The sequence below is a fragment of the Lissotriton vulgaris genome, chromosome 6 (assembly GCF_964263255.1).
Source record: "Lissotriton vulgaris chromosome 6, aLisVul1.2, whole genome shotgun sequence".
Taxonomy (NCBI): Eukaryota; Metazoa; Chordata; class Amphibia; order Caudata; family Salamandridae; genus Lissotriton; species Lissotriton vulgaris.
The window spans coordinates 1505448334-1505473834 of NC_141694.1; the positions used below are offsets into that span (position 1 = coordinate 1505448334).

Sequence of the window (25501 nt, forward strand, 5' to 3'; positions counted from 1 at the left end):
ACAAAGTTAGTGTTCTCGGGCGAACCCGACTAGGTAGATCGAAAACGGCAGTGGATCCTGACCCTTGGATAGTGAGGCTATGCTGGGGCACCGAAATGCCGAGTTTACCTAGCCCAGGGGCTGCAGCTGCTTATTTCTCAAAAGACGTCGGGAATCCTCGTAGACGAACCAGGAGCCTGAAGAAAGAAGTTGCTGGCAGGCGACCAGTGAAGAGAGTTCGAGTGATCCAAGCCTGGATCGAAGATGGATGACACCTGAAAGCAGAGGGGACCAAGTTAGTTACTACTAGCAAGTAGTCAGGTGGCACCAGGAGGGCACCGGATGGTAGTCACCTCGACTAGGTGAGTGGGCGACGCTGTGCTCTGCAGTTCTCACGGACCAGGAGGCGTTGTCGGCGACCAGGATGGAGGTGCGAGCTGTCCCACGATGGATGAAGCTGTCGACGCCGCTGGACCCAGGATTGGGGCAACAAGTCTTGGCAAATTCAAGCCCACGCGGTAGACCTAAAATAGCGTCTGGAGTGGACCAGGAGGGTCCGGGGTGCTCCTCTCTTGGAAGGGAGCAAGGGCCAGTCTGGAGCAACCAGACCAGCAGCACTGATGTCGTCGGGCGTCGTTCAGAAGGCCACAAGCCAGCGGGCTAGTAGCCAAACAACGCAGTGAGCAGCAAAAAGCAGAAGGGCCCCACGCAGATCGTGGAGATGCTGGGAGGCTGGACTTCGGTGCTGGAGCTGCTCAGGGTCAGGGCTTCTCTGACCCCAAAGCACTCACCAGAGGATCCCTCGGCGGTCGTGCTGGATAGACGTCGTGCAGTTCTGATGATGGCCGGTCCCTCGAGGTCTCGTCGCACCTACGGTTCTCAGCTTAGCTGTAGAGGTAGGTAGAGGTCAGAGGTGCCAGGGAAGCCGGGTCTCGTCGTGCTGGTCGGTCGGATTCCTGAGGAAGGACGTGCAGCAAACCGCAGAGTTCTTAGATGGTGCCTGCGGATGCAGGGTGACTACTCCTTAGCCACAAGGGAGAAATCTTGAGAAGAGTCTTGAGTTTCCTTTCGTAGAAAGTAGTTCTTGATTCAAAGATGATCTAATTTGGAAGGGTCCCCGCTCCTGCCTTTATCCTAAAGAAAGGGGTGGGTACGCGACTAGGTCCTGCCCTAGGGGTGGGACCAGGAAGGGGGGTGGTTACACCCCTCTCCCATGCCGGACTTTCCCCAGGCCAGGGGCTGGTGTGCCCCTGGAACTGGTTCTAGCCGGCAGATGCGTAGTGAGCACCGGGGTGCCACTCAGCAGTCACCTTCCTGTAAAGCCCTGCCTAGCCAGGATACACAAAACGCTGTCTGGGATGGTGCTAGCACCGCCCCTGACAGGAAACCCTTTGTCCAAGCTCTCCTCGCTGGAAGGACTCCCAGCAGCAGGAGGTCAGACTCGTGTCTGTGGTGGCAGCATCCATTTTGTGGAGCTGAGGCTTCGTTTAACTTTAACTGGGGTTCACAGTTACATACATGTCGTGTCCCTCTAGAAGGGTGGAATGCTAACCCCGTCGCCAGAATTGGCGAGGGGTTAGTATTCCAATTCGTATGACACCTTACTCGACATGTTTTGATAAACCAATACCAAAGATAGCATTTAACCGCGAGGATTATAATGCACTTAAGAGTATATGGTATGCGTTATCATGGAACAGCTATTAGGACTTGGTTCCGCAAGCTGCAGACGGGCTCAGCTCATGCCAGAGCACCATCTCACACGATTCCAAGCACTCTGCCTTCAGGATTGTCAAGGCCTGCCATAGGAGTGACTGATAGGAATCTGTGTGTCCATTTTTAGGGTTAGATATAGGTATACTATATTTAAAGCAAAGGGTGATTACACCACCTTGCCCCAGCTGTCGTGCAGCCAGTTGTGTCAGATTTAGATGGCCATCCAGGGGTGGCATAATACATGCTTCAGCCCCAGGTAGGCCCTGGGTACACCCATGCCCTGAGTTACAGGGTCTGATAAGGTGGCCCAGTTCCAATTGGGTAATGCACCTAAGGTACATATGTCAATTTAGTGAGAGAACAGCTAGGCTGTGGGTCTGATTGGCAGGCTCACAGCCAGAGAAAGTCGTAAACCAGTGAAACAAAAGCAAAAAATCTGGGTGATCATAGGATTGCAGACCCTACTCTCCTACAGTCCTCCTGAAGAGGCAGACGAACCGTGGGATCGACTGACATACTGAGTAGCTCGGGATACCAGTACCTTTGTGCCCAGTCCGGAGCCACAAGGATGACTTGTGCCCGGTCGCGATTGATCTCCTTCAGCACTCTGGGCAGAAGTGGTATAGGCGGAAAGGCATACAACAGACCGCAGCTCCACTCGCGACGAAAAGCGTCTCCGAGCGAGTGCCGCCTTGGAAATTCTAACGCGCAGAACTGATGACATTGCGCGTTCTCTTCGGTGGCGAATAGATCTAACCAAGGCTCTCCCCATCGCAGAAAGAGGCCTTGCGCCACGTCCGAGTGCAGACGCCATTCGTGATCCATCGAGCACCGATGGCTGAGTTCGTCCGCCCTGGCGTTCAGAGAACCTGCCAGGTGTTGAACCATCAGAGTCACGCCCTGATGTTCCAGCCATTGCCAGAGGCGCAGAGCCTCCTGGCAGAGGGTCCACGACCCCACTCCGCCCTGTTTGTTGCAATACCACATGGCGGTGGTGTTGTCCGTGAACACTTGCACTACACTCCCTCGGACAGACGGGAGGAATGCCTTCAGTGCCAGACGAATCGCCCGCAGCTCCAACAGAATGATATGGAGCCGGGACTCCGCCGGAGACCAGAGTCCTCTGATCTCCGCCTCTCCCAAGTGGCCTCCCCAGCCCTGGAGGGAAGTGTCCGTCACAACCACGTGCTCCGGTTGGGGAAGGGAGAGGGATCTGCCGTTGACCCAATCGCGGTCCGTGAGCCACCACTGCAGCTGTCTCGCAGTGCGCTCCGAGATCAGGACATGGTCGGACAGGTTGCCCTGATGCTGGGCCCACTGAAACTTGAGGTCCCACTGCAGAGCCCGCATCCGCCACCGTGCGTGATGCACCAGAAGGATGCAGGAGGCCATCAGCTCCAGAAGCCGCAGGGTCAACCTGACCGAAACTCGGGATAAATGCCGGAAGATCTGAATCAGAGCCTGTATATCCCGAACCCGCTGTTCGGGTGGATAAACCCGAAACTGCGCAGAGTCGAGAACTGCTCCTATGAAAAGGAGCTTCTGAGAGGGGCACAGGTGTGACTTCGGCACATTGATGGAAAATCCCAGCTGGTGCAGGAGATCCGCTGTAGTCTGGAGGTGGCTGACGACTGTCTGGGGCGAGCCCGCCTTCAACAACCAGTCGTCGAGGTAGGGGAAGACTGAGACCCCCAACCTGCGCAGATGAGCTGCAACCACCATCGTGAACACCCGTGGGGCGCTGGTAAGGCCGAAGGGGAGCACGGTAAACTGAAAGTGCTCATGGCCTACCGTGGGCCGGCAGGACGGGGATGTGGAAATAAACGTCCTGCAAGTCCAACACTACCATCCAGTCTCCTGGGTCTAGGGCAGCTAAGACCTGAGCCAGAGTCAGCATTTTGAACTTATCCTTCCGGAGGAAGCCGTTGACGTTCCTCAGATCCAAGATAGGGCGTAGGCCCCCTTTGCCCTTCTTGGATACCAGAAAGTAGTGGGAGTAGGAACCACGTCCTACTTCTGGCCCAGGAACGCGCTCAATGGCCCCCTTGGCCAAGAGGGCCGAAAGTTCCTCCTGGAGAAGCCGCAAATGATCCCCCAATACTCGGTGGTATGGGTTGAGGAGCAGTCTCGAAGGGGCGGGAGTAGCCCCTCCGGAAAATCTGCAGCACCCACCTGTCCGAAGTGACAGTGCGCCAGTGAGAGTGGTGATGGCGAACCCTGCCTCCCACTGGCGTCACATGGGCCGAAAAGCACGGACTAGGAGGGTTTAGAGATGGATGCAGCGGGGGCGGATGTGGACTGACTCCGCCTGTTTCCCCGACCGCCTCCGCAGCGGTTTCCACTGCCGCCGCCGCGGTGGACGATAGTTTGCGGCGAGTGGCTGGCGGCGCATGTGGGGACGCCCCTTCCTTGGCCACGAAAGGAGCTAAAGGCACCCGTTTGCTGGCGCGTGGCCGAGAGGCCCAAGGACTTGGCCGTAGCCCTGGAGTCCTTAAAGCGCTCAAGCGCGTTGTCTGCCTTGTCGCCAAAGAGGCGACAGCCATCGAACGGCATGTCCATCAGAGTGTTCTGGACGTCTGCCGAAAAATTGGCGGATCTCAGCCAGGCGTGGCGTCTGACCGCCACTGTCGTAGCCATCGCTCTGCCCAGCGAGTCAGTAGTATCCAGTCCACACCTGATGGATTACTTTGTTGCCTCCCGGCCCTCCACAAGGGCTTGGCCGAGTTTGGCCCGTACCTCCAACGGACACTCTGGCAGCACTTCCGCCACCGTCTCCCACAGAGAGTGGGTGTAGCGGCCCAAGAGCATGCGGTGTTGGAAGACCGCAGTCCCAAGCTAAGGGACGAGAATATCTTCTTGCTATAATTCTCGTACCTCTTGGATTCCCTGTCCGGCGGGGCCGACGGGAATGCGGTCTGGGATTTAGAGGCCTGGATGACCATACTCTCGGGGGTGGGGTGGGAGGACAGGAAACATGGGTCGCCCGGAGCCAGGCGGTGGTGTCTGGCCACGTTCCTATCTATGGGCGAACCCGTAGCGGGCCTGGACCAAGTGCCCAAAAGAACGTCGGTCAAGGCCTCATTAAACGGCAGCAGAGGCTCCATGGAGCATGACTGCGGCTTAAGGACCTCTGTGAGGAGGTTAGTCCTCACGGCCGCGACGGGGAGCTTAAGGCCCAAGGCCTTGGCAGCCCTCGTCAACACCACACCATAGGTAGCCCCCTCCTCCGTAGCCACGGTAGGAGGAGAGACAAATCCAGTGTCTGGAGAGGTGTCCACGCCACTGGCCTCCCCAAGGTCTCCTGCCCAGTCCATATCAGACTGACATTCTTTGGCCAGAGGATCCTCAGACCCCTCCCAATCCTCCTCATCACCCATCTCCTGAGACTCAGGGTTGTAATTGCATGAGGTCGGTTCATAGAAGTAAAAATCTCCAAACGGCGTCGGGTGCGGCGTCTAAGATAGGCGCCGTCCCGACGACGGAACCGAAACAAAGGAGGTATCGGGGACGGCGCCGGAGGTGACACCACACGGACCGACGCCAGGGGGGTTGTAAGGTCCACCGGTGACGGTCCAGAGCCCGAGGAAGACCCATCGGCGTCCCACGGCGCCGGGCCCGAAGGCGCCTGAGCCGCTTTGCACTGCGGCGCCGGGCCCGAGGGCACCGGCGGTGTCGGGATCGTGGGGCCCTGCGGCGCCGGTGGCGTCGGGGCCGAAGCACCCAAAGGCGTCTGGGTCGGAGCCCCCGACCCACTAGGGCCCCCAGACGGGTTCGCTGGGCCCGTAGGCGCCGCGGAACCAGTCGGAGGAGAAAGGGACCTCATGGCCATGAGGAAACGCTCAATCTCCTCCGGCGTCGCGTTCAGCCCAGGGACTGGAGGGTATGAGGCCGGACGTGACGCCCGCGACTCCCGAGGAGCCGCGTGGGCGGTGCCACCCGAACCCCCGTCCGCCTCACGCTTGCCCAGCACGACCGCCGAGGGATCCTCTAGTGAGTGCTTTGGGGTGTGAGAAGCCCCAACCCTGAGCAGCTCCAGCACCGAAGTTCAGCCTCCCAGCCTCCACGAGATCTGCGTGGGGCCCTTCTGCTCTTTGCTGCTCACCGCGTTGTCTGGCTACTAGCCCGCTGGCTTCTGGCCTTCCCGACGACGAACGACGACATCAACACCGCTGGTCTGGTTGCTCCAGACTGGCCCTTGCTCCCCTCCAAAAGAGGAGCACCCCGGACCCTCCTGGTCCACTCCAGACGCCATTTTAAGTCCACCGCGCGGACTTGCATTTGCCAAGACTTGTTGCCCCAATCCTGGGTCCAGCGACGTAGACAGCAGATACCATCGTGGGACAGCTCGCACCTCCATCCTGGTCGCCGACAACGCCTCCTGGTCCGTGAGACTGCAGAGCCCAGCGTCGCCCACTCACCTGGTCGAGGTGACTCCATCCGGTGCCATTCTGGTGCCCATCTAATCACTGGCTAGTGATTCAGAACTTGGTCCCCTCTGCTTACAGGTGTCATCCATCTCCGATCAAGGCTTGGATCCATCCGAATCTCTTCACTGGTCGCCTGCCAGCAACTTCTTCTTTCAGGCTCCATAGACTGCAACGAGGATTCCCGACGTCTTTCCAGACCTATGCATCCGCAGCCCCTGGGCTAGGTAAACTCAGCATTTCGGTGCTCCAGCATAGCTTTGCTATCCAAGGGTCCAGATCCTTTTTCGTTTCAGCTCTACCTAGTCGGATTCGTCCGATATCACTAACTTTACGAAATCTAGCATCCATAGACTTTGTCCCGCATCCCGCGTGAGTGCACACTCTGCACCCGATCTCCCTAGGCCTCCTGTTAGTAATCTGAAGGTTCAGTAGTCAAGTCCTAGCGATCCCAAAGCCTATTAGCGTAGTACTTATCTGCTAGTAATTTCGCATTCCACTTTTAGAGTATATGGTTTTTCGTGCCCCTCGGGCCTTTGTGTAAATTGTGCAACTTTGCGTATTTTCCTAAGAGCTTTGTATTGTGCTTAGCGCCCTGTCCTCATAAAGAGTCCAGGGCTGTTGTGTTCTAAATAAATATACTTTTATTTTCATAACAACTTGTGTGGTGTCCTTTCACTTGGTGTTCAAGGGGTATATGTGATGGTATAACAGCTGGCTTAACACGCCCTCTAGAGTCTAGCCTAAAGACTGCTCTTGTCCATGCTACTAGGATAGCTGGTCTATGGTTGACTTACAACCAATCATCAATAAGGGTCGTTTGGAATGATACACAGTGATCACTAGAATAGTGAGCACTACATATCAGGCCAACTTCTCACATTCATCCCATTGGTCACTATGCCAACAACGAACTCGGAGTCGACCCATGCCACATTCCAACATTCAGGGGAACTGCTGAGGAAAAATTCTCCGGATCCAGGCTGGGATTAATTCTCAGGTAAGGAATATATAACCAATAGTCTCATTCATATGAAGGCTGACTAGAGAGATACAGATCTAGATAAATTTACATTTATCTACCTATATATACACACTCTTGATTCATCTATAAAGATAGATCTATAGTCATATCTAGATCTATAAACGCAGACTCCTAGAAGAGCCATTGTCAACACTTTTCCCAACATACTGATTAACATGGGAAAGAAGAATACAGTTACTGCAAGAGTGGCAGAAACAATGGACAAAAGGTAATAAATAAGCCCAAGTGCCTAGTCATACAAAATGGCCTCACATACATAATGTATAGCATGCTTCTACATACCTTTTTCATTGATATGCAACAAGTGAGGTCATGGTATATCAAGGGTACGAAATTCTTGGAAAGATGCACATCAAATTCCACGTATGCAGCCCCCTACAGCAAAAACACAAAATACTTCATAATGAGTACTTACTCTTTTTTTCATCAAAGATCGTTAAAAGTCTTCTCACCAGCCCAGCCAGGGGGAAACAAAATATGATGCAGCTTTCCATTTCACAAGAGCCCTTAAACATGTACGCAGCTCTAGAAGCCAATCCACTTTTACTTTTGATTTCAACATTTTACCTTCAGTTTCACTAGATTTTAATGAGGAGGAACAGCGAAGAGGTAAAAGTTAGCATGCAAGAATATTGTATTGTAAAGAAGCAACGTTAAGGACTAAAAGTACCTCAATCTCCATTAACATGCATCATTTTAATCTACTATTCTGTGTTCTCTCTTTATGGAAATTTCTGCTACAAGAATGGGAGGGTGCAGTATATACACTGATGGGTAAACCATCAACCAAAGCATATAATTAATACAGATGTGCAAGCGCACTTAGTGGCTGCACTACAATTTACTTATAAAGGTTCCTGCCTTTGGAACAATGATGGTAGATATCTCGCGAAAGAGCCAGTCAGTCAGTCATAGTTTAGAATACCAAAACAGACCAGACAAAATAGTTTGACAGGCACAGCATGCCTTAACATCTGCCCTCTATAAGTCAAAAACTTAGCAAAAGCATTACAGGATACAACGTTAGGGCCCTATCCACAGACTGCAAAGCCTCACCAATAAGGAACAAGGAAGATACACTTTTTGACTTTTATAAAAGTGAAAACATCTTTAAGCTAAAGGAATTGTACCATCCACATTGAAGACGGCCTTGAACAACATGACTTGGCTCACAAGGTCTCTCTTAAAAAGTTATGGCAATAAGCAAGGTCAATTTCTCCAGGAAAAGAGATCGAAACCAAAGGGCAACTCTGGTTCAACAGAATGAAGTTACAAACAAGTAACAACCACCCTGAGGTTGAGATCCATTGAAAGTAGAAAAAAAGGTAGAATAGACAAAAGAAATGTGTTTGACTAATTTATTAGTGGGTACCCCCTGGGCTTGTTGAAAGGTGCTTTCCAGTGGTTAATATGGGGGTGCCTGCATGCCCTGTGCTGCGTATCCGCTAGCCATGCCTCAGGCGAGTATTGAATATTGGGCGCAAGGGTAGGCAGAAGGCCATGCCTACTAAGTGCCTACCAAATACTGTGGGTAGGCACACACTACTTCATGAAGCAGAAAGGAGTTACTATCTTGTGACTCTATTACTCTTAGTGCTTAGCCCTTACCCATTATCAACTTTAGATAATCTCTGCCACCAGACGGCAGGACAGAAATTTAGCTTTCGACTGTTATAATACAAAGCTCTCCCAAACTGGTGGTAATACATGTGGACGTAAATCCTCACAGTTTCTCTTTAAGTAGATAAATGTAAGCCAAGTGGAGTAAGTTTTCTAAATAATGTTTGTCACGGGTAAAGTATGGAGTCACTTTACGAACAAACTTTATCCTACTTGCATATAGTGGATGATACCATTCTCAATATGTGGTCTGATTCTACAACTCCTCAGTAAGGTAGGTGGAAAAAATGTAAAACGTGGTAGCCTAATACAACCTCACAGGAAATGTTTTCATGACTTCGGGATGAAGATTCTATTGTAGGTTTTTTCTATATGTAGTAGCCCAGGTAATTGCCAGATACATATCTGACAGCCCTAGAAAATATCTCCAACATCAAGTTAGTCCTAGTGCAGTAAACCCTAACACTGTACAAAAGTTAGGCTGCATACAGTCTAGCCGCGGATGATGACACTATCTGGTAACGGTGGTCTTAAATGCTTAGCGAGCACCACTCCCCCACCAGGTCACAAATTACTAGTCTGATTAATACCAATTCCTGAAAGTGTTCTGATAAAGATGAAAAGTGTGCAGGATCTCCTTCTCATAGCTAGATGTATTTGTATGTGGGAAGAATGATTTGATTGTTCACATGGAGCTCCCAAAACACTGTCAAGACAAAAAGAGCAGAGGGGTGAGTAGCCAGAGTGTGAAGTGCCCTGTCTGTGGACCACTGAAAGCCCTAGGCACGAAAGGCTTGAAGCTCGCTTATGCTTTTAAGCATAGTTTTAGACGTGGGACAGGATGCTGCCTGACCAAGATCTTGCACTTGACAAATCTGACATCCACCCTATAGTGAATAATGCCAATGAAGTGTACTTAACTATTCTGTAGACCGAATTAGAAAAAAAAGTTAAGAAACACAACCATTTATCATACTGTCATATCATAGTCATCTGACCTGATTGGTAAGCATGTTGGAAACATGAATGAAAATGGAAGCTGGAGACTGAAGAGAAGACAGAGAATAGCAGCACAGTCGGGAGAACAGGTGAAACAAGGTAAACAAGCATTTGTAATGCAATAGGTCTCGCATTTGTTAAAGTTGGAGCGGTTGGCATTGAAAATGACAATGTTTTTTCGTTTGTAATTTTTTTATCTGCAGTGGAGTAATTATATTTGCATTGCGCTATTGCCATTGACATAAAAAAAGCTAAAGTAAAAAACACTCATTTTTAAAGCCAACAGCTCTAACTTTAACTACTGCAAGACATGACTGAGTGAAGTGCCCACAATTTCTAAATAATGTATTACAACCTGTTGCAGTTATAAATCAAACAAGGAATTCCAACCCTACACGGTGCAATGTACTACCTTTTTAGGGAAGTGTTTCAGCACCGCTAATGGGGTAGTAAACGCAATGTAAATGGTGCAAAACAATACAGATGTGTTTTTTCACATAAAAATCATGAAATGCCTAGCAAAGCTGAGCGTGGGAGGTGATGAAATAGGGAGGAAAGAAACACACAGGTGACAGGCCGTTGAGTGGAAGGAGTGGATCAGTCTTATGGCAGGAGAAAGGGGGGTAAGGAAGACGTGAGTGAAAAAAACAATGAAAGTGAAATTGAAAGACTGGTCAGTGAAAAGTGAGATTGTGCACGACAGGGGAGCTGACAACAACAATAAGCACAACAAAAAAAACAAAAGCACACGCAAGAGCGTATGCTCATATCACGCTCCAAAGAGCACCTTCCTTCCTGAACACAAACCGAGCACAACACACCTACCACTCTCACTGGAGCACCCTCAAAAGAGAACACATTAGAAAACCTCCTCCACAGAACACCCACTAGAGAGCACCCACGACAAATATTCTCCACAGAAGACTGAACACCTGGAACAGAAAAGAGAGTCCCTGAAAATGGCAGTCTCACCGGAGTACCTATAAAGTATCACCCACTCCAAACCAACCTCCAGAGAGTAGCCACCACCAAGTTCCCACCCGAGAGCACCACCAGAGATCAGGCCCCACCGAACACTTCCTACTTGGAATACAAACAAAAGCACGCTACAGACACCACCTTCAACTGATCACCCTCGAAACATCACCTACTACAAAGCACCCTTCACAGAACACCCTTCAGAAAGGAGCCACCATAGAGCACCCTCAACCTCCTTAGGGCTCACTCCAGAGAGCACCCACCACGTCAGTCTTCTTAGGGCCCACTCCAGAGAGCACCCAGCACGTCAGCCTCCTTAGCGCCCACCACGTCAGCCACCTTAGGGCACACTCTGAAGAGCACCCACCACAAAAGCCTCCTTAGGGCACACTCTGAAGAGCACCCACCACGTTAGCCTCCTTAGGGCCCACTCCAAAGAGCACCCATCAGTGATGTTCTCACCAATTGCAGAGTACTTTCCACAGAACATCCTTCACCTAGAACACAACAGTTAGCACGCCGCAGCTAGTACTGGCCACAGTGTACCCTGAAAAGATCACTGACTAAAAAGCAGCCTCCACAAGGCAGCCTCCATGCACAACCAGTGCTAAGCAATAAGCACAGAGCTCCCTCCATGGTGAACCCTGCAAAAAGCATCCTTCCAAGAGACTCCGCCACAGAGCACCCTCCGCAGAGCACCCTAGAACTTCCCTGCAGAAGTTCCTCGCACCTCCCATGAAGCATCCGCCACACAATCCACCTGAGAACCGTTCAACCCAGCGATCACAACTACAAGCATGCGGTTCCTGAGCACCAGCCACGCAGACTGAAAGCTCCACAGAGCGCTGTGCGGAGCTCACACATCACAGAACACCCACACTCAGCAGATCAAACGAAAGGGGTGCGAGCACGCGCCACGGCGAGGAACAACACAGAAGAGTGTCCACGGGACAATCTCCTTACAGCAGTCTGCACAGGTCACCCGCCACAAAGACCTCTCCAGAGGGCACACTATGGAGGACACCTATCGCAGAGCACTCTCCTGGAAAACTTTCCACAGAGCACCATATTGTCGGGCCCTCATTTAGGGTCCCCTCCAGAGCACCCAAGAGAGAGCACCCAAGAGAGAGCACCCCACACAGCTACACGAGCAACTGGAAGTAGCAGAGAAGGGTGCCCGAGAACCCAGCACGGAGGAGTCAACATGGAACACCTGCCTGAGACCAGCTATCACAGAGCACCCCACACAAAGCACACTTCACAGATCACCGGGCAGCCAGAACCCTGCTGAGAACACCGTGGAAAGAACACCTCATAACAAGAAGACGTGCAGGGCGAATGCCGGTCCTGCGAGAAGGGGGCGGGAATGCGAAAGCAGATTCCGATGCGCGCCTTCGGATTGGGCCGCGCGACGTCACGTGAGTGGTCTACGGTAGAAGCTCACGCGCGCGACCCGTTCCGAAGGCGCGCGTCGGAATCCGACGCCGCCATAGGGAATGCTGGGCGCGCGGCCAGCTCTGGTCTCCCCTAGTCGTTTTTTTCGGCTGAGACGCAGACTATAGTTCTCGCTGCAAGAACGCGCTTAGCGCGTTCGTCGTAGCGAGACCTAAAAAGTAGCAGAGCACATGAGGAAACAGGCAGACGATAGGAGGGAGGCCAGACCAGCTAAGGATACAGAAGAAAAGTTGCAGTCCAGCAGAGTAGGTAGAAAATCGATCGGAGGAGCAGATGGAAAATTGAATGCATGAATTGAGCAGGGCAGCACTTGGAACAGTGGAAGTAGAGCATCAGGAAATTGGATAAGGAGAAGACAGAAGTTGGAGAACTGAGGAACAGAGTAAAAGAAATGCAAAGAAGAACTTAGTCCATTAGTACATTACCAGACCAAACACCATTCAACTAATGTGCTGAGGGAGATGATCTGAGTCCCAGAATGCCACAACGTCACATAGGAAGGATATAAACAAGAATGTTAAAGCATAAACGCAAAAGCTACTTACCTTCGGTAACGATACATCTGTAAGAAACAGTAGTTCGCATTAGATTCCTTACCTTAGAATATCCTCAGGCATCAGACTGGATCCGGAAAAGTTTGCATAGCAGTACCTCTGCGCATCGGTTGGCGTCGTTTGCGGCTCCGTGTCCGTCATCCGCGCCGGGATGACGTCAGAGTACTTAGACGCCGCCCTCGCGCGCTGACGTCAGTTCCTATACATAGCTTTTCCACGCCAGAAACGCAGAACCATGATAAAAACCAACACTGGTGCCATGAAACTAGGGCCCTGAAAGGGGATGACCTTAACCCTAGATATCGGTTCGCAGAACGGGAAGGATGGGCGGTAAGGAATCTAACATTAACTACTGTTTCTTGCAGATATATTGTTACCGAAGGAAAGTGGCTTGTGCATCTGAAAGAAACAGGTTAATATTAGATTCCTTACCTTAGAATAGATACCCCAGCAATACGAACCCCGGTGGTGGGTCTGCGAACCAATGATCACACCAGAAAGTCCTGGAGAACGGAACGGCCGAAAAAGCCATCACTCCGGACTTGCCTGTCCAGGCAGTAGTGTCTTACAAACGTCTGCAGCGAGGCCCACGTAGCTGCCTGACAGATGTCCTGCAAGGAGACTCCCCGACCCAGGGCAGTAGTAGCCGCCGTGGCCCGAGAGGAATGGGCCCTCAGCGCAACAGGAGGCTCCCTTTTAGCCAAAGAGTAGCATACCTTGATGCACAACACGACCCACCGAGAGATGGTCCACTTGGCCACCGCCCGACCTTTCTTAGCGCCCACGTAACCAACAAAGAGTTGGTCATCCACCCGGAACTGGCGTGTGTGATCCAAATAGAATGAGCGCGCACGTTTTGGGTCCAGACGGTGGAGCCTATCTTCCTCTTTCGAGGGATACGGAGGCGGAAAGTAGGTGGGCAAGGTGATGGACTGCCCGCTGTGGAAGGCTGTGACTACTTTGGGCAGGAAAGAGGGTTGCGTCCACAACACAACTTTGTCTGGATGGACAGAAAGGAAAGGAGGTTTAGAGGAAAGAGCCAGGAGCTCACTCACCCTCCTGGCAGAGGTGATGGCAACCAGGAATGCAGTCTTCAGAGTAAGGAGACGAAGAGGACAGTTATGAAGTGGCCCGAAAGGAGCGCACATAAGTCAGAACAAGGTTCAAGTCCCACTGAGTCATCACGAAAGGAACAGGAGGAAACATGAGTGATGCCCTTCAAAAACCTATTTACAACTGGGGACTTGAACAAAGAGGGCTCATCAGGGAGCCTTAAGTAGGGGAAATAGCAGAGAGGTAGCCCTTGATAGTGCCCAGAGCAGAGCCCTGCTGGGCAAGAGAGAAGAAAGAGGAGAACCTCCGAAAGAGGGGCAGAAAGGGGATCCATAGACTTTGCTGTGCACCATGCCACAAATTTGTTACACATGCAGGCATATACTGATTTTGTGGAGGGACGCCTGGCTGCCAGAACCACATTAAAGACTTTAGGAGGCAAGTCAAATGGCCTCAACTACTGCCACTCAATCTCCACGCATGCAAGTGGAGACTGGACAGGTTTGGGTGGAGGACCGCCCCCAGCTGCTGCGACAGAAGGTCCTCCTGAAGAGGCAGACGAATCGGGGGATCGACAGACATGCTGAGTAGCTCAGGATACCAGTATCTTCGTGCCCAGTCCGGAGCCACAAGGATAACTTGGGCCCAGTCGCGTCTGATCTTCTTCAGCACTCTGGGCAGAAGTGGTATAGGCGTACAACAGACCGCAGCTCCACTTGCGACGAAAAGCATCCCCAAGTGAGTGCCGCCTTGGAAATTCCAACACGCAGAACTGATGACATTGCACGTTCTCTTCTGTGACGAATAGATGTAACCAAGGCTCTCCCCACTGCTGAAAGAGACCTTGCGCCACGTCAGAGTTCAGACGCCATTCGTGATCAATCATGCACCGACGGCTAAGTTCGTCTGCTCTGGCGTTCAAGGAACCTGCCAGGTGTCACGCCATGATGTTCCAGCCACTGCCAGAGGCGCAGAGCATCCTGACATAGGGTCCACGACCCCACCCCGCCCTGTTATTGCAGTACCACATGGCGGTGGTGTTGTCCGTGAACACCTGCACTACACTCCCCCGGACAGAGGGAAGGAATGCCTTCAGGGCAAGCCAGATCGCCCGCAGCTCCAGAAGGTTGATGTGGAGCCGGGACTATGCCGGAGACAAGAGGCCTCTGATCTCCGCCTCTCCCATGTAGCCCCCCTCCCCCCCAACCCTGGAGGGACGCTTCCGTCACAACTACGTGCTCAGGTTGGGGTAGGGAGAGGGATCTGCCGCTGACCCAATCGCGGGCCGTAGCCACCACTGCATTGGTCTTGCAGGGCCCTCCGAGATCAAGACATGGTCGGACAAGTTGCCCTGATGCTGGGCCCACTGAAACTTGAGGTCCCACTGCAGAGCCCGCATCTGCCACCTGGCGTGATGCACCAGAAGGATGCAGGAGGCCATCAGCCCCAGAAGCCGCAGCGTCAACCTGACCGAGACTCGGGATACCGGCTGAAAGATCGAATCAGAGCCTGAATATCCCGATCCTGCTGTTCAGGAGGATAAACCCGAAACTGCGGAGTCTAGAACCGCTCCGTTGAAGAGGAGCTTCTGAGAGGGACAGGTGTGACTTCGGCACATTGATGGAGAACCCCAGTAGGTGCAGGAGGTCGGCCGTAGTCTGGAGGTGGCTGATGACTGTCTGGGGCGAGCCCGCCTTCAACAACCAGTCGTCGAGCTGCGACCACTGACATCACATTTGTGAACACCCGTGGGGCGCTGGTAAGGCCTAAGGGGAGCGCGGTTAACTGAAAGTGCTCGTGGCCTACCGTGAACCGCAGGTAACGCCGGTGGGCCGGCAGGACGGGGATGTGAAAATAAGCGTCTTGCAAGTCCAACGCTACCATCCAGACTCTCGGGTCCAGGGCAGATAAGACCTGAGCCAAAGTCTGCATCTTGAACTTCTCCTTCCGGAGGCGGATGTTGACGTTCCGCAGGTCCAAGATAGGGCGTAGGCCCCCTTTGCCCTTCTTGGGAACCAGAAAGTAGTGGGAGTAACAACCACACCCTACTTCTGGCCCAGGAACGCGCTCGATGGCCCCCTTGGCCAAGAGGGCCGTAACTTCCTCTCGCAGAAGATTCAAGAGATCCCCCGACACACGGTGGTACTGCGGTGGCAAGGCTGGAGGGGTCACCTCGAAGGGGAGGGAGTAGCCCATTCGAACTATTTGCAGCATCCACCTGTCCGAAGGGATGTTGCGCCAGTGAAGGAGGTGATGGCGAACCCTGCCCCCAACTGGCGTCATGTGGGCCTGAAAGCTCGGACTTAAGGCTTTGAGGCAGATGCTGCGGGGGTGGATGTGGACTAGCCTGGCTGTTGTCCCCGGGCACCGCCACGGCGGTTACCACGTCCGCCACCGCGCTGGATGTTCGTCTGCGTCCAGTTGCTGGCAGGACGTGTGGGGGGCCCCTTCCTTGGCCACGAAAGGAGCGAAAAGTAGCAGGTTGCTGGCGCAGGGCTGACAGGCCCAAGGACTTGGACGTAGACCTGGAGTCCTTAAAGCGCTCAAGCGCACTGTCTGCCTTGTCGCCAAAGAGGCGACGCCATCAAACGGGATGTCCATAAGGGTGTTTTAGACATCAGCCGAAAAGTTGGCGGACTTCAGCAAGGCGTGGCGACGAATCGCCACCATCGTTGCCATCGCGCTACCTAGCGAGTCCGTTGTATCCAGTCCACAGCGACCCTCCGCAAGGGCTTGGGCGAGTTTAGTCCGGGCATCCTCTGGACATTTTGGCAGCACGGCCGCGACCTTGTCCCACAGAGAGTGGGTATAACGGCCCAAGAGGCACGCGGTGTTAACGGACCGCATTCCCTAACTCAGAGAGGAGAGCATCTTCTTGCCATACTGTTCGTACCTCTTGGATTCCCGATCGGGGGGAGCCGTCGGGAATGCGGTCTGGGAGTTAGAGACCTGTATGACCAGGCTCTCGGGGTGGGGTGGGTGGACAGGAAGCAAGGGTCGCCCGGAGCCGGGCGGTGGCGTCTGGCCACGTTCCTATCTACAGGGGGACCTGTAGCGGGTCTGGACCAGGTGCCCAGAAGAACGTCAGATAAGGCCTCTGCAGAGGCTCCGAGGATCTTGCCTGCGGTTTAAGGACTCAGTGAGGAGGTTAGTCCTCACTGCCGCGATGGGGAGTTCAAGGGATAAGGCCTTGGCCGCCCGCGTCAACACCACACTATAGGCATTCCCCTCCTCCGTAGCCACGGTAGGAGGGGCGACAAAACCAGTGTCTGGCGAAGTGTCCAGACCACTGGCTTCCCCTTGCTCACCTGCCCAGTCCTGATATGGCTGGCACTCAAGTGCCAGAGGGTCTTCGAACCCCTCCCAATCCTCCTCGCCACCCATCTCCTGATATGAAAAAAAGCACAGGTGCACCAAAAATTACAAATGTGCGAGAACAACAAAATTATTGTAAAGGCACAAATAGTGATGTCCAGAAGTCTTGTTTGTTTCATTCATTTATTTTTCAACAGAAGAACAACGAACAGCCGACGCGTTTCGTCCCGGGTGGGACTTCTTCAGGGCCAGAGTAGAATGGCAAATCCTTGGCAGTGAGTGGTAGTAGAGTAAAGGCCAAATATTGAAGGTCTGTTTCGCAGTATCAAATAAAAAGTTAAAATGCAATGGCAACTGGAGGTCTTTATTACATCTCTATTCTCCAGAATGGGTGTACAGCTGGGCTTCGGGGTTACACTAAGTTTTGTGAAAAGGCAAAGGTCAATTATGTTCCGAATAGAGATAGGTATTATCGAGGTGCACCATCCATAGGTTGTGCACCTTAATCTGGACTATTATTGAGGTTACTTTGAATCAGGTGCATTTCTATGAAGGTTCCGCCATCTGCTATGCTTTAGTACCCATCTCCTGATACTCAGGGTCAAAGGATGGGGCCAGGTCATAGAAGTAAAAATCTCCTAGCGGCGCCGCACCCGAATCGAGGGTAGGACCAGGGATGACGTCGGGGGCGACACCCTGGGAGCCGGCGAGGTCGTTAGGTCGACCGGCGACGACCCGGATCCAGAAACTAGATCCAGCGGTACCCTGCGGCGTCGGGACATCAGTCGCCGACGGCGCCGGGGCCGAAGCACCCAACGGCGCCGGGGCCCAAGCACCCGGCCCGCTTGGGGACCCAGTCGGGGCCGCTTGGCCCGAAGGCGCCGCGGAACCAGACGGAGGAGTGAGCGACCTCATGGCCATGAGGAAGGCCTCGATCTCCTCCGGTGTCGCATCTGCCCAGGGACCGGCGGGTATGGAGCAGGCCGCGACGCCTGCAGAGCCGCGTGGGCGGTGTCGCCCAAACCCCCGGCCCCGTCGCGCGAGCGTCTGGGGGGGGGAGTCAGAAGAGCGATGATGCCTCGTCGACTTCTTGTGCCTCTTACCTGAGGACTTGGAGCCTGAGGAATGGTGTCGACTCCCGGAGCTATGACGACTCTGGCCCCGCGACCGGTCCCTCGACCTCCTTCCGGACAGGGACCTCGAACGGCGTGGACCGACTGCCGGAGCTCGAGGCGCTTGCGGGACCCTCCCGCCTAGCCTTCGCCGTCAAGGCCCGGCAGTCGGGGCATAACTTGTCATCGTGGTCGGGCCCCAGGCAATGCAGACACCGGGCGATGGGGGTCGGTAACCAACATCAGTCTGGTGCAGTCGACGCAGGGTTTGAACCCGGGCATCTCTTTCGGCACCGGAGCAGTTAGACTCGATAAACAGATCAAAAAGATCCAAAAAGTTTAGTAAAAAATTGACTAAAGGGTACCACTTTCTCTGGACCTGCGCTTGCTGGCGTAGAAATAAGGTTAACTGACGTCAGAGCACAAGGGCGGCGTCTAAGTACTCTGAAGACGTCATACCGACGACGACGCCTACCGACGCGCAGGGGTACTGCGACGCAAAATTTTCCGGATCCATTCGGACGCCTGGAGATATTCTAAGGTAAGGAATCTAACACTAACCTGTTTCTGTCAGATAAGGAAGTACTACGAATGGAGAAGGAACGGACCACGAGACGCCTACTGTATCGTATCAAACCTTTAATTTCAATTAAAACTTTTTCCTAGCAGGGTCAATGTGCCCGCAGGTACCCTGTTGAAGCCCGTAATACCGGTCTTGAAGTTATGTTGCTTCGCGACTAATTTTAAATGCATTCAGCTATGCCACAGGTTACAGTTTTAACATCTCTGATACCGACAAGTGTCTTCATTGTTAAGAATCACCGCTAATGATGCACTGCAGTAATTTACCATTTAGCCTAAAAAGGCTTGCTACCCCAGAGAACAATGGAATATATTCACTAAATACGGCTTCCAAACCAACATTTAAACAGGTTATTGATCGTGTATAACCAGAAATCAACATGCTCGCTGATCATTCATCGTGCATAACTCCCTCATGTATCATGATAGGGATCGCCGTTATATACATATCAGTAACACAGCACATATCTATCTTTCTGTTTAAAACAGCATTCACAACCGTAAATAGCAGTGAAACACTCCGAGAAAGCAATGAAACACATGCAATCAACATCTTGTACGCTATCTACTCACCACAAACCCAATGCTTAATTCAACTTGCATACACTCGCAAACCCAAAGTGTTGATTGCCTACAGTTTTGATACTCGCATGCTGGACTCATGCCATATCCCCATTTGTTTTGTAGAAGTACAGCCATATACACCGGGCATTAAGTATGATAATAGGGCTGCTAACCCCAAAGCCCCCCTTTTTTAGATTAAGATGGGGATAAAGAATTGCCATTTTTGAGTTCCTTATGTTTCTTTTCAGTACACCATTAATACTAATACGTAATTCTGGGACAGCAGACACCATTGTAAGTACACTTACTTTTGGAAGCATGTAATGAATGCCATATGTGACTTTCTAGTTTCCTTTTTTCTTCTTTCTTACAATAAACCGGTACGAATGACCTTCTTCGAAAATAGCAAACTATAGTATGGTTCTCGAAGGCTGTTGCTATTATACACAGCCTCCATCACTTCACGGAGGTCCTGAAGAAAGCCCCACCGACCCGAATGGGCAAACTTTAAGGGTTGAAACATGTCGACCTATTTTTGGACATTTCTAGTGCGTTAGACTGATAACTCGTCTTTCCACGCACATCACTGTTTTTACTTACCGGGATTCCAGACTTAAAAATACTGTCCATGACATACGAGGTTCTTAAATTTCCCATATTTTAACTCACTTCACGAGAGCACTTCACACTCACCTTTCCTTGATCACTACTGCAATAACCAGTGGTTCTCCTCCGGGTGGAGGCAAGCATATGAAAAAAAAGTCCAATGGTGATGCTGTCACGTTTTTAATTTGGCGGAGAACCAAGATATACCGCTTACGACCTATGTAGGGGAATGAGAGTTTTTAAATTACCATGTTGCAAACCCTGGGTACTCAGGTCAAGTGATCCTTTCCCTATTGGTATTTAGTATTTAAAATGCTGGACACGAACCTTCAAGTTTTACATGCCCAGGTAAAGAAAAACTCAAATTAGTTTTTCCCTACTGCAAGGCCTATCCATCCCATAGGTTAACAACATTGGGATTACCTTATTACGTTTTCAATTGGGAAAAGATGGACTTTGAATTTGGGGTCTCTGGACTCCATTTCAAATCACAAATTATGGTAAAGATTAATTTTAAGCTGCAGGTATGAAAATGTCACTTTTAGAATGTTGCAATTTTCTTTAACCATCTGTGCCTTCTACCTGTCTCTGAATACATGCTTGGGGTAGGTGACAGCTGGGCTTTGTGAAATTGCTTTCGATAGCCACACACAAAGGAAGCTTATGTGTAACTGATGGGCCATCAGCATACTGATGGGCCATCCTGCTCGGGATGGGAGGGAGGAGCTGACACTTAGGGCTGCATACCATATCCCCCTGTACTGAGTCTGTAGACTGGGCAGGTACGGTAAGGATCCTGTGCATCTCAAAGGCTTCCCTTTGTAGTCTAACCCACTTCAAAAGCACAACTAGCTATAAGTATTAGATACCTGACACCCCCAACTAAGTACACTTCCGGACCGGAGGACATTCTGCCAGGAAGGGCTGCTGTGCTGCTGAAAAGACTGTCAATTTGCTGGACTCCTGCTTTGCTGTAACTGCCCTGCTGCCAGATAACCTTGCCTGTGAGTGAGAAGGCCTGGACCTGCAGCTCTTCATCCCCAGAACCAAAGTGACTTCAAGGGCTTGCTGCCTGTTCTGAAGTCTGAGACATCAAAGACTTCCAACAACCCTGTCAAAGTCTCTGCACTCCGGCAACTGAGAGTCCTGCCCTGCTAAGGGGTGCCAACCCAGCCTTGGAAGTGGGTTTCCTGCCTGTTTTCTGCAAAATCCACCTATTGCTGTTGTTGCGCCAGTCAGAACCAGTGCATCTACCCCGACACCCAAGTACTGCCACTGCGTTTAAAAGACATTGCATCATTGGCTGCGTGGCTAGACAGTGATGCATCGTCTACAATGCTAGGCACCCTTCTTTAACCAATCTCAGGTAGTGTGGCTCGGAACAGACCCATCGCCTACATCCATCCTTATCAACAATGCATAGTCTCCTCTGCTCTACGCACCAAGCCCGTCTACGGCGCAACAAGGTACTTTTTCAGTGGGACAGGGTTGATCCCTGTAGCCGACCAGCACTCCATGGCAGTTGGCCGGAACATTTAGATTTATCCCCAATAAAGAGCCACCAGATAGCCCCAGTTAGCACTTCAAGATTTTAAGCGCTATGTTTGTAGATATTCTTTAAAAATTCATTACTCTGGTTCCACACATTGGATTTTTATCGTTTTGGTCTTTTTTTGTTCATGTAAATTAAGCACCATCATTCTAATCTTGAGTGGATTATTTTTGTCTGGTGTTTGCACAGTTTTACTGCTTTGAGTGTTTGCCAAATACTTTACACATTGCCTCCTGAGCCAAGCCTGCCTGCTCTTTGCAAAGCTACCAGAGGGTGAGCACAGGTTAATATATGGTGCTTATCTGACTTATGACCAGGGTGCATACCTCTGCCAACCAGAGAACCAATTTCTGACAGCCAAAGTGCGGATCTATGAATTGTAATCTATTATCGTGGACCAAAAGAGTCCATTCCACAAAATGGAGAGGTGAGTCGGTGGGTTGGTGAGAACTAAGCTGCTAGAGTATCCAAGAGAAAGAGCTTTACCAAAGGTAAGTAACTTGTTCTTCTGTGGACACTTCTAACCACATATTCCTCACCTTGTGTATAGAGACCAAAGAAGTAGCTCCCCATGTGGTGGGTCTGTGGAAAGAATCAGATCAGGAAATCCTGCAGAACAGAATAGGCACACTGTCCTCTTTGCTGGACCTGATTATTCAGGCAGTAGTGACTCGTGAACATGTGAATTCATGCCACATAGTAGCCTCACAGATAACCAAGACTAGAACCCTACATTCCAGCGATGTGGTAGCATCCTTTGCTCTGGTGGCAAGAGCACAGAGACTTACCTTCTGGATGCAGTTTCTTGGCTAATCCATAGCAGGTTTTTATATATAGGACAATCTACCTGTAGATAGTATATTTCTGCACAGCTTTTCGCTTCTTAGCATCCACGAAGCCTACAACAAGCTGATTGTTCACCCAATGTTCCTTGGTACAATCGATGTAAAATTTCAGAGCTCTCTGATCTAGTTGATGTAGCCTTTTGTCCTCTTTGGATCGATAAGGGGGCGAAGAAAGTTGGCAGAAGATACTGTCCTTTGTGGAAAAGCGTGACGACTTTCAGGAGAAATGCCACTGTAATACCTAGTATTGATTTGTATGGGAACAAGGTAGTATACAGTTCATAGATAGATGGTGCTTGCAATTCACTCACGCAATGAGTTGATATTATCGATATGAGGAAGGCAGTCTTTTAGGTGAGCAGTCAGAGAAAACACCTGTGCATTTGCTCAAATATAGTGCACTTGAGGAAAGTGAGAACTAGATTGAGGCTTCAGAAATGTTGTTGGAGGAAACATGGGTCAGTCCTTTGAGCAAAAGGATCACAACAGGTGATTTAAAAAAGAACGAACGATCAGGTAAAAGTAAGACGGCTGAAAGAGCTGACAAAAAATCTTTAACTGTTGCCACAACAAGGCTAAACATAATCAAAAGAACAAAATATCAGACAACTGTGCCCATATAGGAAGGATATTTCGGGAACACCAGAATGACTAGCATGATGACACTCACTCCATCGTAAGGGAGATGAAAAACTGTCAAATGTCGCCATTGCATCCCCAAGTGGTCTTTTTTATATAATTCCGCTAGGTTGCCATCAAATTAACACAAGTCCACCAGTATATGCCTCAAATTTAAACACCCTAAAAGTATGTTCTGTCCTTGTCGATCCCACTGGGGAAATATACCTACATTCGATGATAGCTGGAGCATACTATCCTGGAAGTAGAAGTGTTGGGTATTAATACAATAAGCTACAATACAAAGGGGCATTTGTGTGTTTTAAATATCTGTTTACAATTTTGCAAAGTGACTCAAAAATGGGAAAGTCATCGAGTACGTGGAACACAGGAGTACCAACTATGTTCAGCTTTGAGGCATATACTGGTGGACTTTGCTAATGTGATAATTTGATGGGAACCTAGAGTAATGATCTAAAAATACAAGATGAGTCTATATTTTACGCCTCTTAACACAGAAGGTACACTATTTATCAAATGATATTTAAGATTCAATAGACAAACCTATAATAAAGGCTTGTAATAGCTTAACAAAACACGTCTGGAGGTAAAAGCAGGGGTTCTCCCCCATCTTATGTCATTGATTGTAGCCAAGGTAACATAGTGCCTAAAACTGGTGATGATGTAAAGAACATAGACCTATTAATACAGGGTCAGTACCAGTATTCTAATATATATATATTTCAAATAGTATACCGAGCACTCAAACAAGTTGGTTAAATTTAATCATATGTATTTAGAAAGTGCCAAAAACTGTTCTTAACTTTTCACAGGTTTACAAAGTCCAGGAAAAATTATTCATTTTCTCAACAGTTTATAATCCCACTGAACATATATCCGATTTGTTCCAGTTTTTACAGAAAGGGAAATTACAAGGACTATGCAATGTGATAATGACATTTTAGAGTCAATTGATACAGCAATATTCGGTGAGGAACAGCCGAAATGTGTTTCAAAATGGAAGTAACTTTTTCAAGGCTTCAAAATACAACTTAAAATTATGCCAAATGTGATACAAGGCATTCAATGCAAAAACAAAGCGACGTTTGGAGAGCCTCTCGATGTCAGTCTTAGCTGATATTCACAAAAGAGGTGGGAGAGAAGTTGTCTCCAAACTCTGGTAATTCTAAAAATGTGATTATGAAGATGTTGATCAAGAAGGTAGGAAGGCTCTCAAGCTGCAATTGGTTGGTCAATAAAGCTTCCAAGAGTTATGATCTCTAATACGCAGCAAGTTAAAGAGTCCTTCATTCACTGTTCGCAGCAGTCACTAGGAAGTACAGCGATTTATCATGGTCATGAATGATGGACTCTAACGTGCTACGTATTGGAGATCGTAACTCCTGGAAGCTTTATTGACACACCGATTGCAGCTTGAGTGCCTGCCTTAGGAAGCCAGGGGCCAAGGTCCAAGAAACTACCAGCAGTTTGGTTTTACTTGCCCTGGTGTGTCTGAGTGCAAAGGTTCTGGTCCTGTTGGTAGCCTCGAGCACAACTCGTTAACGTCTATGGAAGAAGTACCTGCAAATGAAAGGCTGCAAGTGGAAACTTAGGGAAAAGGGGGCTCCGCTATGGAGGGTCGCTGGAGCACAGGGACACAGCTCATTTATGTGAACCCAGGGTGGGAGGCTCGGCTGCAGAGGTGTTTTGAGATGTTCTGTCCAGTGATTTGCTGTAGTTAGAGGCTCTCACTTAGCTCTAGTGGCATGGAGAGAGAGAACAGGGCAGCAGGTTCAATCTGAACGAAAGCCTCATGGACACTGAAGTCCGTCAATGGCAGGTCGGTGTTGAAGGTGTCCGGCCTGGACACACAACAAGCTTTGGTAGTTGTAAGGACACTGGTACCCAAGGAATTGTTGCTGAGAGACTCCGGAATGAGTAAGAGTCTCAAGACTTGGTGAAAGTAACAGGGCTGACCACCTGGACTCAAGACAACTTCTTCCTAGCAAGTTGATCCCTTGTTGGGCCCGTTGGCCAGCAAGACAAAGTACAGAGTTTATGCAGTCGGTGCCTTCAGATGTAATGGGATGGTCCATCTCCTATGAGGGAGATGCAGCTTGGTTGTTGAAGGTCTTGTGGGAAGTAGGTGTCGCCTATCAAGATGGACTGCTTTGAAGCCTCTGGCCTCAATATGCTAATTTATTAGCCACTCTGCTGGAGATGTGATCACATTCCTCCAGAGCTGGCATTGTTTCTGACCTCTGAGAGCACATGCTCTCATCTATAGGGGAGTCAGAAATGGGTCTGTGGTGTCGGGCTGGGGGAAAACAGCCCGCCAGCACACTAGAGGCCTGGTAGGTATTCAGAGGGCACTTATAATATGCCCTCTGGGTGCATGTCATTATAAATATAGTACTGGTAGCAGTACAGAGTTATTAAGACGCTGTTTGATACCAACCACAATTGGTTTCAATGTAGCCATTA

General features: G+C 50.4%; 1 protein-coding gene across 1 annotated transcript in view; it reads right to left on the reverse strand.

Annotated features, from left to right (window-relative positions):
- GPCPD1 (glycerophosphocholine phosphodiesterase 1) overlaps nucleotides 1-25501 on the reverse strand; it is a 941421-nt gene that overhangs the window by 380942 nt on the left and 534978 nt on the right. Inside the window, exon 12 of the mRNA XM_086927681.1 lies at nucleotides 7447-7539. Within this exon, the coding sequence (XP_086783807.1) occupies nucleotides 7447-7539 (93 nt within the window). The remainder of the gene's footprint in view (nucleotides 1-7446; nucleotides 7540-25501) is intronic.